Source organism: Dendrobates tinctorius, unplaced genomic scaffold (genome assembly GCF_039654945.1).
Source record: "Dendrobates tinctorius isolate UK_male_01 unplaced genomic scaffold, ASM3965494v1 ptg000122l, whole genome shotgun sequence".
Classification (NCBI taxonomy): Eukaryota; Metazoa; Chordata; class Amphibia; order Anura; family Dendrobatidae; genus Dendrobates; species Dendrobates tinctorius.
This window is the reverse complement of record NW_027361790.1, coordinates 3591820-3607795: the sequence shown is the minus strand read 5'-3', so window position 1 is coordinate 3607795 and position 15976 is coordinate 3591820. Positions and strand designations below refer to the sequence as shown.

The following is a 15976-nucleotide window of genomic DNA, read 5'->3' as shown; positions in this document are numbered from 1 at the left end:
TAATCGCTGCACAAAACAAATCTGTCCCATGAAATATTCAAATGGTAGTAGATGGACACCACTGATTGTATTGTGCTATATCACGTTTCTTTTTTTATTGTTAGTCCTGATATCTTTTTACTAAAAAGCTGCACTTTTTCTTCACTTACAATTGGCAGAACTTGTGATGGAGTCTCCCAACAGAAGCTTTGAGGAAAGGGTCAACCTAGCTTTAGCTGTGATCTGTTAGTAGCTTTTTAGATATTTTTTATCAAAAGTGCTTAATATAAAACTGTAGTACGGTAAATATATACATATAACACATGAATGCAATTTTTGTCATTTGCACGGACAGCATGGACAAGGGGTTGGTTACCTGGTCTTTCATGTTCTTGCCTAAATCTTTTACATCTTTCATATTCATAGCATTCTTGCCACCCTTTTCTTTGCCCTTCTTCTTATTCTTCTTTTTGAACAAGCATTTCTTGCAAACGCAGAAACAACAAGTGAGTATCAACAAGACAGCAACTATGGCTATTGCGATTATGGCCCAAGGTGGCACTGAAAAATAAGAGAAGGCCATAATCATGAGAAAAGCATTTAATTCCAGTTTAATGGAGTTTTTTTAATTGTTTGGAGTTTTCACTCAACATTTTTCACTAAAATTCGCAAACTTATTGCTTTGTCTTGGAAAAAAAACATTGGTGAGCAATCAAACTTAAAGGCAATAAATATACTGTTTCTTAACCCCTTCACTCCTCAGCCCGTTTTCACCTTCCTGACTGGGTTAATTTTTTCAATTTTGACCAGTGTCGCATTATGAGGTAATAAATTTGGAACACTTCAACAGATCACAGTAATTCTGAGAGTTTTTTTCATGGCATGTTGTACTTCATATTAGGAGTAAGTATAAGTTGATAAAATTTGTGTTTATTCATGAAAATATTGAAAAGCAAAAAAGAATTAGAAAATTTAGCAATTTTCAAGCTTAATTTTTATGCCCTTAAACCAGATAATTTTTTCACACAAAATAGTTAATAACTAACATTTACCACATTTCTACTTCACATGAACATCATTTTTTCAACATAATTTCTTTGTTAGGAAGTTAGAAGGGTTAAAAGTTTATCAGCAATTTCTCACTTTTCCAACAAAATTTACAAAAACAATTTTTTTAGCGACTACATTCCTTTTGAAGTGACTTTGAGGGCCTATGTGATAGAAATTACCCAAAACTGACACTGTTTGCTAAAATTGTACCCCTCAAAGTGCTCAATACCATATTCAGGAAGCTTATTAACCCTTTCGGGGCTTCACCAGAATGTGTAATGTGGAAGGAATAAAAATCACTTTTTCCCAAATTGTTTGTGTACAGCACAGGAAACACCGACTTTGATCGGTGGTTTCCACACTGTTAAACAAAGGACAGTGTGTGGGCCAGCAGTTCTGACCAGCAGTGGAAAGGTTACCACCGTTCAGGCATTGGCTGATAGCAGCAGAAGCAGGTGACTCTGATGAGAGCATTCACCAGTTGGCACCTGTGCATAGTAATAAAGATGTCAGTGTGATATATAATTAGTGCAGTGAATGTGTAGCTTACTGTGTATGTATTTAGCTAATAAATAAATAAAAAGAAAAAATGGCATGGGGTTCCCCTTATTTTTAATACCCAGCTGAGGGACAGCAGATAGCTGGGGGCTGGTGCTATTATTCTTTGAAAGGGGCAATAAACATGGAGCTTCCCAGGCTATTAATATCAGCTAACTGTTGTCTGTGTAGCCTTCACTGGTTATTAAAAATTATTTTTAACAATCAGCAAAGGCTAAAAAGACACCTGTGGGCTCATATTAATGGGCTGGGAAAGGGCCATGGATGTTGGTCCCCTTTCAGAATAATAACATCAGCCGCCACAGAAATGGCTCATCCATTAGATGGGCTCAGCAAAGGGCTGCATACTTCCTCCATTAAGCCCCGCCTACTTCTACATACTTTTGCATGTGTCCTGCATACCTATCTTTAACATTGGTTACGTAGGACATGCGTATGTATGCGGAGGCATCGTTTTGATGTTGCGTTCCAGTGTAGTCAGTGGGGGGCATCAAAACGATGCATCCGAATATATCCACATGTCTTGCCTGCCAAATGTTAAAGATAGATACGCAGGACGCATGCGGAAGTATGCGGAAGTAGGCGGGGCTTTACGGAGGAAGTACGCAGAGCCCCTGAATGCTAATGTGAACCTGGCCTAATTCTGACACTTTGCCTCAGCTCTTCCCACTTGCTCTTCCCAGCTCCTAGTGTAGAGGTCAGGTATAAGTCATTAGGCATGATTAGGAGACTTTATTCTTTGGGTTGGTGCAATTACATCGATATCAGATATATTTAGTTTTTTAATGTTTGGCTGTTATCACACACTGAAAAACACTTTTTATTGCAAAAACAAAACTTTGCTTAGCCATATTTGAGTGCTATAATTTTCCTATATATCTGCCAACAGAGTCAAATGAGGGCTTGTTTTTTTTGCGAGATGAGTTATTGTTTTTATTCGTACTATTTTCAGACACAACTTTTTTTTAATTACTTTCTAGACCGAGTTTTGGGAGACAGAATAGACAAAATACAATAATTCAGGAATTGTTTTTTTATGCTGTTCACCCTGTGGTAAAAGTGATTAGGCAGCTGTTTTATATGGGTCAGTACGATTGGTATATTAATCGCATAATATTTTTTTCAATTTTTTTGTTCTTTACTTTGTGATTTATAAAAAATATTTTTACAATTTTTTTTAACTTAGTCTCTTTTTGGGAATTTAACTATTTTTACTCTGATCCTTGGTATAATGCATTGCAGTGTACCAGCACTGCAATGTGTTTTACCTGTCAGTGCTACACTGACAGAAACCTCTTAGACCATGCTCATGGCATGGTTCAACAGGTTTGCCCTAACTGGCTGACCCGGAGGTCGACTTCGGGTTGCCATGACAACAATCAGGCCCTTGCTATGAGGTCGCAGGCATGCCGATCGGGAAGGGAGAGGGAGCCCCTTCCCTCTTCCAGGCTTCTAAATACTGCAATCAATATTAATTGTGGAATTTAGGGGGTATAAACACCTAGGTTGGTGCATGCGCTGCTCATTGCAGTGACAGCTGGGTCTCAGCTTTTACATAAGCCGAGCTCCTAATGGCGAATCCACTGGCACAGCTACGGTACCCTGCACAATCTCCATGACATACTTTTAAGTCAAAGGTCAAGAACCGCTATCTGACTATGACAAATGGGTACGTAAAATGTCATGAAGAGATTAAGCAGCATCTTAGGTCTCTGCAAAAATTACCATAGATCAGTCTCCCAAGGTGTGCAGCAAACATTCAAATGATGTTTCAATTGTTTTTTTAACTTTAATATACAGTACTTCAACATAGATGGACATCCGATTGAAGGGAACTGATGGAATTCTATGACAGCTAGGTACCTGCTGAAGGCCCCATCACTGCCATCTTGATACTCCTTTAAATCTCAGCTATGTTGTGAGATTCATAGGAGACAGATTTTTATTTTATATATTGAAGTACTAGATTATATTAGGGTAAACACTAACAAAGAAAAAAAATATAACACTTGGTGTCAATGAAAACATGAGCTCTTTGTTCTAAAAAAAAGTCTTTATATAGCTCCATTATTGGAAAAATAGAAATTATACAGGTCTTAGAAAATGGAGAGAAACATTCTTTTTTACAGGGTTCTGTTTTTTTTTCACTACCTAAATAACAAAACTTTTACAAGTTTGGTATTGGTGTAATTGTACTCACCTGGAGAATCAGATTTCTACATCATTTTTGCCATGAACTGAATGGTATAAAAGCAAAACCCAATAAAAAAGCATATTTTTCACCATTTCACTTTGCAAGGATTTTTTTCATGTTATTCTGTGCATGGTATAGTAAAATGAATAGTGACACTGAAGCTACAACTTGTTTCACAAAACAGACATGTTGACAAAAAATAAATAAGTTATAACTTTTGTATATATATATATACATAAAAGGAAAAATTGAAAGGGCAAAAATGAATAATTGATCAGTAGCGAAGTGATTAAAGAAGCGGTGGATTAAGTGGTGGACATGCTCTGTGCTCCACCATATGGTGTCTCCTGAATGTGTTTAGGGGATAGTCTCCTCTGAAAGTTTAGTATAGCATCTGATGGAATGTATCATGTTTTGATTTGGTAGATTCATACAAAATTTGGAGGAAATTGGAGGAAGATGCTGGTACAATAGGGTTGCAGAAACATATATGATTACCTTATTATGGCTTCAAACAGAGCTGTGACACTGCGTTGTCCAAAAGTCTTAAATCAACCTAAGAGCTTAAGCTTTTAGCATCATTTCTAGAATTATTTCCTCAGTTTCCTGCAGTCGTGGTAATAATGCTATTGTATTGTTAGTCAAGGTCATTGGTGTGTAATATTGCAGAATGCAGATGTATAAACTGCACATGGACTTGTGAAGATGATGCTATGACATGAGTGACAAACCAACACACGTCTCGGGTTTACTAGAGCGGTAACAAATACTTATTAGAACAATTACTGCAATTCATGGCACCGGTCACCATGGTTACAGGGAACGTGAAGCTTGCCGTTCATGACAAAAGTAAGTTAAGTCCAAATTGTAACTCAGAAAAAAAGATAGAGACATTTGTATATGCAATGCTGCATATAAAACATGGTGGTCTAGTACAGGTTTGTGTTAAAGATTGCAAGGACTGATCTATAATAATAAATGCCCTAAGCAACTTCCGGTTGTAACAACTTCCGTCCAGTTGTAACCGGTGACGTCACCGCACACCTCTTACCATGTTAACCCTCAATACACACACTCCTCTCACCTTTCACCATCTCCACTCACTCTTTCACTCCACATACGACCCTTTCTCTCACTCCGTCTCTCATACTCACGCCGTCATCGCCGCTGATCCACGATCCCCGACATCTTCTTCCGCTGGCGCCATCCTGGATCCAGACGTCCTCCACGCCGGCGACATGTTCTTGCGGCGACGCCATTTTGGATTGGCGAAATCCCGCGATAGTCAAGATGGCGTCGCCGCAAGAACATGTCGCCGGTGTGGAGAACGTCGGGATCCAAAATGGCGTCAGCAAAATCTCGCGAGATTTCGCCGACGCCATTTTGGATCCCGACGGCATCCACGCCGGCGACATGTTCCTGCGGTGACGCTATTTTGGATCGGCGAAATCCCGTGATACTCAAGATGGCATCGCCGGAAGAACATGTCGCCGGCGAGGACGACGTCGGGATCCAAAATGGCATCGGCGAAAACTCGCGAGATTTAGCCGACGCCATTTTGGATCCCGACGTCGTCCACGCCGGCGACATGTTCTTCCGGCGACACCATCTTGACTATCGCGGGATTTCACGATACTCAAGATGGCGTCACCGCAAGAACATGTCGCCGGCGTGGACAACGTCTGGATCCAGGATGGCGCCGGCGGAAGAAGATGTCGGGGATCGTGGAGCAGCGGCGATGACGGCGTGAGTATGAGAGACGGAGTGAGAGAAGGGGTCGTATGTGGAGTGAAAGAGTGAGTGGAGATGGTGAAAGGTGAGAGGAGTGTGTGTGTTGAGGGTTAACATGGCAAGAGGTGTTATGCTATCGCATCCTCCCGATGTGATAGCATCGGGCCATAATCTAGTTTGTTATAAGACCTTGTACATGTGGATGTGGCACAGTTTTGAAGGTTATATAAACATAATCTAGGTGGTGTTGTTACAAATCAGTGCTCCACAAACACATCGCTAATAATGCCATCATTGTGCAATGATGACACGTAAAACAATCACAAACATTTTGACATTTGAAGATTCTTAAAATACTTTAAAACAGTTTCCAAAAAATTAAACATCTTTATGAGGATGTTCTGACGCATGAAGCATAATGTGTCCCATCACTGCTCGCCGAACTGCTGCCCCTTTCTGCTTGCTTGATTATACACTAGTATAATGATGAAAAGCAAAAAAAATGTGCTCACGAAACAATAATAACAATGCATGTCATCAAAAGACTGGTCATTTTCCTTGTCTATCGTACTTTTTTGGTTGAATTCAATATATATTTCTGAGAGTTTGTGTGCAAAAAAATTAGGAAGAATGACACTAATTCATGCAAAAAAAAAGAGTAAGAATAGGAAGCAGTGGGTGAAAAGAGAAAAGTGCTTATTGAAAGTAGCAAAATATGGTGGAAATTATAATTACAAGAAGCCGCATAGGATATTGCTGCTTGAAGTGATAATTAATGTCTTTGCTGAGAAAATGAACACCTTCCGTAGATGGGCACTGTGTCCCTCCTTCTCAGAGTAGCAGTGATGTTTTTACTCTTGAACAGTCTTCCTTGCAGCTATTCTAAAATGAAGATTTGCATAATTTTTATGATAAAAGAAAATTTGCAGAGTAATTCATTCAAATCAAGGCCACTTCCAAGTGAATTATTGCCCTGTCAATTATTATCCCAGTATGCTATCAAAACACCGTAGTGTGGAGGATTTTAGTTTTTTTAAAAAGTTTGCTGCATTGTAATGTGAAGCAGATATGTCCATCTTTTTGCTAACCATATTCTGAGATGTGTAGTGCAAAATGAGCTGGTTTTAAAAACATTATTTTGTGACATATTTTCATGAGATGTTTATATTCTTTGTCTATGTGCGATCGCATGGTAGTTGTCATGGGAAATAATAACTGTCATGGGTTTTGATACCATGGCAGGATACTGGGGAGTAAAATAATAATAATAAAAATAATAATAATCTTTATTTATACAGCGCCAACATATTCCGCAGCGCTTTGCAGTTTAACAGTTTCAAACACAACAGTCATAAGAAACGTAATACAATATGTAATTCAATGATTAAAGTAAAATAAAACAACACTGCTTGTGATTGCTTACAATCTACAATGAGGTGGGGGAGATACAAAGTAGAGGTGTGTATTTACAATGATGGTTCAGCCATCTTGAGGGAGTGGGGGATAGATGGAGATAGTGAATGGGCTACACACGCACACTTACACATAAAATGACTTTGATTAGAGATAAGCTGCTCTGAACAAATGTGTTTTGAGGGAGAATCTAAAACTGTGCAAGTTGTGGCTGGTCCTAATTTCCTGGGGTAGAGCATTCCACAGGATTGGCGCAACGCGGAAGAAGTCTTGGAGTCAGGAGTTGGAGGTACAGGTTAGTGAAGAGGTTAGTCGAAAGTCGTTTGCAGTGAGCAGCAATCAGCAAACGCTGATAGAAATGAGGGAGGAGATGTAATGGGGTTCTGCATGTGGAGAGCTTTGTGGGTGAGAACAAGTACTTTGAATTGGATCCTATAATGAATGGGCAGCCAGTGTAATGACTGGCGAAAAGCAGACACGTCCAAGTACCGATTAGCCAGATGGATGACCCTGGCTGCTGCATTAAGGATGGATTGGAGAGGGGAAAGTCGAGTGAGGGGGAGGCCATTTAATAAGACATTATAGTAGTCCAGGTGGAGTGGATCAGGGTGAGAGTGAGGGTTTTTGTTGTTTCCATGGTGAGAAAAGGGCGGATTCTAGAGATGTTCTTTAGGTGTAAGCGGCAAGAGCAGGCAAGAGATTGTATATGGGAGGTGAAGGAGAGATTGGTGTTAAACATAACACCCAGACAGCATGCCTGCTGCCGGGGTGTTATTATGGTGCCACCCATAGAGCGGGAAATGTCAGATTTAAGGGGGTTAGTAGACGGCGGGAGCAGAAGTTCAGTTTTGGAAAGGTTGAGTTTCAGATAGAGAGCGGACATGATGTTGGAGACTGCGGACAGACAGTCACTAGTGTTTTGTAGTACAGCGGGGGTAAGGCCAGGAGATGACCTGTATAGTTGTGTGTCATCAGTATAAAGATGGTACTGAAAGCCAAATCTGCTGATGATATGTCCAATTGGGACCGTGTAGAGGGAGAAAAGAAAGGGGCCAAGGACTGAGCCCTGAGGTACCCCAACAGTGAGAGGAAGAGGAGATGAAGTGGAGCCAGCGAACAAAACACTGAAGGAGCGGTCAGAAAGATAGGAAGAGAACCAGGAGAGAGCAGTGTCCTTAATGCCTAGTGACTGGAGCCTAGAGAGTGGGAGATGGTGGTCAACAGTGTCAAAAGCTGCAGAAAGGTCAAGAAGAATGAGCAGACAGTGGTCACTGTTACATTTTGCTGTCAGAAGGTCATTGGTCACTTGGATGAGTGCAGATACTGTCAAACGTAGGGGCGGAAGCCAGATTGTGAAGGGTCTAGGAGGGAGTGAGTGGAGAGGTAATGGGTAAGGCGGGAGTAGACCAGGCGCTCCAAGCGTTTAGAGATGAAGGGGAGATTGGAGACTGGTCTGTAGTTGTTTGTGCAGGATGGGTCGAGAGTGGGTTTCTTTAATAATGGAGTAATGATAGAGTATTTAAAGGAGGAGGGGAAAATGCCCAAGGAGAGGGAGAGATTAACCCCTTTCTGCCATCTGACGTACTATCCCATCCATGGGACCCGGGCCCCTATGCCCATGGAAGGGATAGTACGTCATAGGCCGCTGATCGCGGCCGGTTGTCAGCTAATTATCACAGCTGACACCCAGCACTATTAACCCCGACACGTTAACCCCTGGCACACTGCGATCAAACACGATCGCAGTGTACCAGGGGTTTAGGGAAGCATCGTCAGGGAGGGCGCTCCCTTCGTGCTTCCCTGCAACCCCCGCAGCAGTGCGATGTGCAGCGCTGCTGCGGGGGCCTCCTTCCCTGCATGTCCCCGGATCCAATATGGCGGTGGGGTCCTTCGGGGGCTTGCAGGGAGCCGACTTCCTCACTGCCTGCAGAGCGCAGGCATGAGGAAGCCTTCTGCAGTGCCTGTATGAGATCGCTGATCTGTCACAGCAGTCTGTGATGTGTCAGATCAGCGATCTCACACATGACAGTGATGTCCCCAATGGGACAGTATAATAAAGTAAAAAAAAGTGTAAAAATAATGTATAAAAAATCGCTAAATAAATTAAAAAAAAATATTCCCTAATAAATTCATTTTTTGAAAATTAAAAAAACAAACAATAAAAGTACACATATTTAGTATTGCTGCATCTGTAATGACCCACCCTATAAAACTGTCCCATTAGTTAACCCCTTTAGTGAACCCCTTAAAAAATAAAAGCAAAAAATAATGCTTTATTATCATACCGCCGAACAAAAAGTGCAATAACCTGCGATCAAAAAGATGGATATAAATAACCATGGTACTGCTTAAAACATCACCTTGTCTCACAAAAAGTGAGCCACCATACAGCATCATCAGTGAAAAAATAAAAAAGTTATAGCTCGCAGAATAAAGCGATGCAAAAATAATTATTTTTTCTATAAAATTGTTTTCATTGCATAAAAGCGCCAAAACATTAAAAAAACATAAATAAGGTATCGCTGTAATTGTACTGGCCCAAAGAATAAAACCGCCTCATCAATTTTACCGCACGTGGAATGGTGTAAACACACCCCCCAAAAGAAATTCTTGAAATGCTGGTTTTTGTTCTGTGTCCCAAAAATCGGAATAAAAAGCGAACAAAAAATGTCATATGCCCGAAAATGGTACCAATAAAATGTCAACTTGACCCCCCAAAAATAAGACCCCACATGACTCAGTGGGTCAAATTATGGAAAAATTATAGCTCTCAAAATGTTGTGATGAAAAAACTATTTTTACAATAAATAGCGTCTTTTAGCGTGCGACAGCTGCCAAACATAAAAACCCACCATAAATAGTAAATCAAACCCCCCTTTACCACCCCCTTAGTTAGGGAAAAATAATAAAATTTAAAAAATGTATTTATTTCCATTTTCCCATTAGGGTTAGGGTTAGGGCTAGGGTTAGGGCTAGGGTTAGAGCTAGGGTTAGGACTAGGGTTAGGGCTGAGACTAGGGTTAGGGGTGTGTTGGGGTTAGGGTTGGAGTTAGAATTGGGGGTTTCCACTGTTTGGGCACATCAGGTGCTCTCCATGGCATCTGATATCAATTCCAGTCAATTCTGCATTGAAAAAGTCAAATGGTGCTCCTTCCCTTCCAAGCTCTGCCATGCGCCCAAACAGTGTTTTACCCCCACATATAGGGTATCAGCCTACTCAGGACAAATTGGACAACAACTTTTGAAGTCCAATTTCTCCTGTTACCCTTAGGAAAACAAAAAATTGGGGGCAAAAATATCATTTTTTTGTAAAAATATGAATGTTTTATTTTCACGCCCGGGCGTTATAAAGTTCTCTGAAGCACTGGGGGGTTCAAAGTGCTCACCACACATCTAGATAAGTTTCGTGGGGAGTCTAGATTCCAAAATGGGGTCACTTGTGGGGAGTTTCAACAGTTTAGGCACATCAGAGGCTCTCTAAATGCGACATGACTCCCACAGACCATTCCATTAAAGTCTGCATTCCAAAACGTCACTACTTCCCTTCCGAGCCCCGACATGTGCCCACATAGTAGTTTTCTCCCACATATGGGGTATCAGCGTACTCAGTACAAATTGGACAACAACTTTTGGGGTCCATTTTCTCCTGTTACCCTTGGGAAAATAAAAAATTGGGGACTAAAAGATCATGTTTGTGGAAAAAATATGATTTTTTTATTTTCACGCCTGGGCGTTATAAATTTCTGTGAAGCCCTTGGGGGTTCAAAGTACTCACCACTCATCTAGATACGTTCCTTGGGGGGTCTAGTTTCCAAAATGGTGTCATTTGTGGGAGGTTTCCACTGTTTAGGTACATCAGGGGCTTTCCAAACGCGGCATAGCGTCCAATTCCAATTCCAGCCAAAAAAGTCAAATGGCGCTGCTTCCCTTCCAAGCTCTGCCATGCACCTAAATAGTGGTTTATCCCCACATATGGGGTATCAACGTACTCAGGACAAATTACACAATAACTTTTGGGGTCCTGTTACCCTTGGAAAAATAAAAATTGAGGGTGAAAAGATAATTTTTGTGGAAAAAATATGATTTTTTAATTGTACAGCTGTACGTTATAAACTTCTGTGAAGCCCTTGTGAGTTCAAAATTCTCACCACATATCTAGATAAGTTCCTTGTGGGGTCTAGTTTCCAAAATAGGGTCACTTGTGGGGGGGTTTCCACTGTTTAGGCACATCAGGGGTTCTCCAAATGTGACATGGCTTCCGATCTGAATTCCAGCCAATTTTGCATTGAAAAAGTCAAACGGCGCTCCTTCCCTTCTAAGCTCTGCCATGCGCCAAAACAGTGGTTCCCCCCATATCAGGTATCAGCGTACTCAGGACAAATTGCACAATAACTTTTGCAGTCCAATTTCTCCTGTTACCCTTGGTAAAATAAAAAAAATTGGACCTGAAATAATTTTTTTGTGAAAAAAAGTTAAATGTTCATTTTTTTTAAACATTCAAAAAATTCCTGTGAAGCACCTGAAGGGTTAATAAACTTCTTGAATGTGGTTTTGAGCATCTTGAGGGGTGCAGTTTTTAGAATGGTGTCACTTTTGGGTATTTTCTATCATATAGACCCCTCAAAGTGACTTCAAATGTCATGTGGTCCGTAAAAATAAAATGGTGTTGCAAAAATGAGAAATCGCTGGTCAACTTTTAACTCTTATAACTTCCTAACAAAAAAAAATTTTGGTTCCAAAATTGTGCTGATGTAAAGTAAACATATGTGAAATGTTGCTTATTAAGTTTTTTGTGTGCTATATCTCTGTGATTTAAGGGCATAAAAATTCAAAGTTGGAAAATTGCAAAATTTTCAAAACGTTTGCCAAATTTCCATTTTTTCACAAATAAATGCAAGTTATTTGAATGAAATTTTACTACTAACATGAATTAATATATATCATGAGAAAACAATGTCAGAATCAGTGGGATCCATGGAAGCGTTTCAGAGTTATTACTTCATAAAGGGACAGTGGTCAGAATTGTAAAAATTGTCCTGGTCATGAATGTGCAAACCACCCTTGGGGGGTAAAGTGGTTAAAGATTGTAGTTAGATGAGTTGTGATGACTGGAGCCAGACACTGGAGGAGATGTGAGGGAATGGGGTCAGTAGTGCATGTAGTCAGACGATAGCAAGAGAGGAGCCTGGAGACTTCTTCTTTTGTGATGGGATCAAATGTGGAGAGTGAGCCAGGAGAACTGCAGGGAGGGATGGGAGTCATGGCACCTGGTGGCTGGGAGCGGATTTCTTGATGGATATTACAGTCATATGTAAAAGTTTGGGCACCCCTATTAATGTTAACCTTTTTTCTTTATAACAATTTTGGTTTTTGCAACAGGTATTTCAGTTTCATATATCTAATAACTGATGGACTCAGTTATATTTCTGGATTCAAATGAGGTTTATTGTACTAACAGAAAATGTGCAATCTGCATTTAAACAAAATTTGACCGGTGCAAAAGTATGGGCACCCTTATCATTTTCTTGATTTGAACACTCCTAACTACTTTTTACTGACTTCCTGAAGCACTAAATTGGTTTTGTAACCTCATAGAGCTTTGAACTTCATAGCCAGGTGTATCAAATCATGAGAAAAGGTATTTAAAGTGGCCACTTGCAAGTAGTTCTCCTATTTGATTCTCCTATGAAGAGTGGCATCATGGGCTCCTCAAAACAACTCTCAAATGATCTGAAAACAAAGATTATTCAACATAGCTTTTCATGGGAAGGATACAAAAAGTTGTCTCAGAGATATAACCTGTCAGTTTCCACTGTGAGGAACATAGTAAGGAAATGGAAGAACACAGGTACAGTTCTTGTTAAGCCCAGAAGTGGCAGGCCAAGAAAAATATCAGAAAGGCAGAGAAGAAGAATGGTGAGAACAGTCAAGGACAATCCACAGACCACCTCCAAAGACCTGCAGCCTCATCTTGCTGCAGATGGTGTCACTGTGCATCGGTCAACAATACAGCGCACTTTGCACAAGGAGAAGCTGTATGGGAGAGTGATGCGAAAGAAGCCGTTTCTGCAAGCACGCCACAAACAGAGTCGCCTGAGGTATGCAAAAGCACATTTGGACAAGCCAGATACATTTTGGAAGAAGGTCCTGTGGACTGATGAAACAAAGATTGAGTTGTTTGGTCATACAAAAAGGCGTTATGCATGCGCTGTATTGTTGACTGATGCACAGTGACACCATCTGCAGCAAGATGATGCTGCAGGTCTTTGGAGGTGGTCTGTGGATTGTCCTTGACTGTTCTCACCATTCTTCTTCTCTGCCTTTCTGATATTTTTCTTGGCCTGCCACTTCTGGGCTTAACAAGAACTGTACCTGTGTTCTTCCATTTCCTTACTATGTTCCTCACAGTGGAAACTGACAGGTTAAGTCTCTGAGACAACTTTTTGTATCCTTCCCCTGAAAAGCTATGTCGAATAATCTTTGTTTTCAGATCATTTGAGAGTTGTTTTGAGGAGCCCATGATGCCACTCTTCATAGGAGAATCAAATAGGAGAACTACTTGCAAGCGGCCACTTTAAATACCTTTTCTCATGATTTGATACACCTGGCTATGAAGTTCAAAGCTCAATGAGGTTACAAAACCAATTTAGTGCTTCAGGAAGTCAGTAAAAAGTAGTTAGGAGTGTTCAAATCAAGAAAATGATAAGGGTGCCCATACTTTTGAACCGGTCAAATTTTGTTTAAATGCAGATTGCACATTTTCTGTTAGTACAATAAACCTCATTTGAATCCAGAAATATAACTGAGTCCATCAGTTATTAGATATATGAAACTGAAATAGCTGTTGCAAAAACCAAAATTGTTATAAAGAAAAAAGGTTAACATTAATAGGGGTGCCCAAACTTTTACATATGACTGTATATGTTTTCTCTATAAAGTGGGAGGCCAGGTCATCAGCGCAAATGTCTGTGATAGGGGCTTGTGCTTTCGGCCTGAGTAGGGAGTGAAAGGTGTCAAAAAGTTTCTTGGGGTTGTTGGATAGTGCGTTGATCAGGGTGGTGAAGTAGGTCTGTTTGGCGAGGTGAAGGGCAGAATTATAGGTTCTTTGCAGAATTATAGGTTCTTAACATAAATTTGAAGTGGATGAAGTCTTGTGGTGTGTGAATTTTCCTCCATAAGCGTTCAGCACTCCTAGAGCATCGCTGGAGAAGTCGAGTTTGCGATGTAAGCCAGGGCTGTTTTATTCTGTGCTTGGAGGTTCTGCAGGTGAGGGGAACTATTTGGTCAAGGGTGCTTCTGAGGGTGCTGTTGTAGTGATGTACAGCCAAATCAGGACAGGAAAAAGAGGAGATTGGGGACAATGATGAGTGTAGGGGGCCTGAAAGTGTGTGAGGGTCAATAGGTTGTAGATTTCTGATGTGTGGTAGGTAACAGTGTACTGGGGTGGGTGAGGAATTGTGAGCGTGAAGGAGAGAATGTTGTGGTCAGAGAGGGGAAGCGGTGAGTTATCTAGGTAGGAGACTGAAAAGAGCAGGACAAGGACCAGGTCAAGGGTGTTACTGTCTTTGTGTGTTTGAACGTTTGAGAGCTGTGAGAGGCCTGAGAGAAGTGGTTAGTGATAGAAGCTAAGATGCAGATGTGGAAGTGGGGCTGTTAATGGGGATGTTGAAGTCTTCCAAGATAAGGGTTGGGAGTTCTGAAGACATGAAGAGCAGCAGCCAGGCAGAGTATCTGGGTATCTTGAACTTTTTTAAGAAAACAAAAAATGTGGTCATAGACTGCACCTGCCAGGGTTTCAGAAGCTTCTGCTGATGTCATGTCTACAGAGTGGAAGCTTCTTTTCTGATCCGCTCTGTCAATGGGACGGGACTTCTGACATCATTCTGATTGTCAGCCGAATCCTCGCTGCCTAACTGTGAGAGCAGGCCGTCAATCAGAATGGCGTTAAAGTCCCGCCCAGTTGCATCAGTGGAGACTGCTGGATCCCTGGCATGAGCGGTTTGTGACCTCTCTGGGCTGGGGAAGAACGGTGCCATGTACAACAGGTAGATAAGTTGCAATTACCTGCCTATTAGTGTTTAGGTATTTTTTTTTTTTATAATGTCCCAGATATACCTTTTAAGAAAAGAAAAGTGTGGACTCATCCGGTTTCACTTCACAGCACATCATACTCTGTACATGTTTAATGTACACATAAGTATAAATATGATACTGATAGAGAATTTAGATTGTGAGCCCCATTGGGGACAGCGATGATAATGTCTGTAAAGCGTTGCGGAATATGTTAGCGCTAAATAAAAATAAAGATTATTAAAAATAAAGATTATTAGTTTCTGCTCATAGAGCAGTGACCACACTGACCAGACACATCCCCAATATAACCAAGGAAAATACAGCTGTATTCTGAAATGCCATAATATGAAAACATTGAATATATGAAATTAGAACTGCACTAGAAAATAGGTTGAAAGATGAAGATACTTCATGCACAAATTGGCCAATTCATAAGAGCCCATCAACCGTATCAAGGTGTACACCTTTTTGATTTTTGTAGTATACTCCTTCTTCCTGAGCATACCTCCCATCATCCAAAGTTGTTTTTAATAAGAGCTTGATCCTGCCAGCCATTTAAATTTGTCTGTCTTCAGCACGGGAGAGGCATATAAGGCTAGGATCCCATCAAAGTGGTTCACCTCAAAGCGGTTTATGGGCTCTCATGAACTGGCCAATTTATGCACTAAGTACCTTTATTTTTTAATATATTTTACATAGCAGTAATGCAGTTCCAATTTCATATATTTAATGAATACATATTAAAGCATTCCAGAGTGCAGCTGTATTTTTCTTGGTTATATTGAATAGTCGTGAAAGCTTCCCCTTGTTTACACTAGTCTTATTCTGTTTGGAGGTGATGGTTATTTTGTTTATTTTCATACATTTCTCCAAGACAGAAAAATGTACATACAAACATGTCAGAGATAATGCCTGCATAATAAACATACTAATCCTAACTATGCAATGCTCTCTATGTAACAGGAAATGTGATCACCC

General features: G+C 40.6%; 1 protein-coding gene across 2 annotated transcripts in view; it reads right to left on the bottom strand.

Moving 5' to 3' along the window:
* Positions 1-15976, bottom strand: part of SYT1 (synaptotagmin 1) — a 1076321-nt gene that overhangs the window by 278942 nt on the left and 781403 nt on the right. For both annotated transcript variants that reach the window (XM_073541509.1, XM_073541510.1), the window contains exon 7: positions 356-540. In XM_073541509.1, coding sequence (XP_073397610.1) covers positions 356-540 — 185 coding nt within the window. The remainder of the gene's footprint in view (positions 1-355; positions 541-15976) is intronic.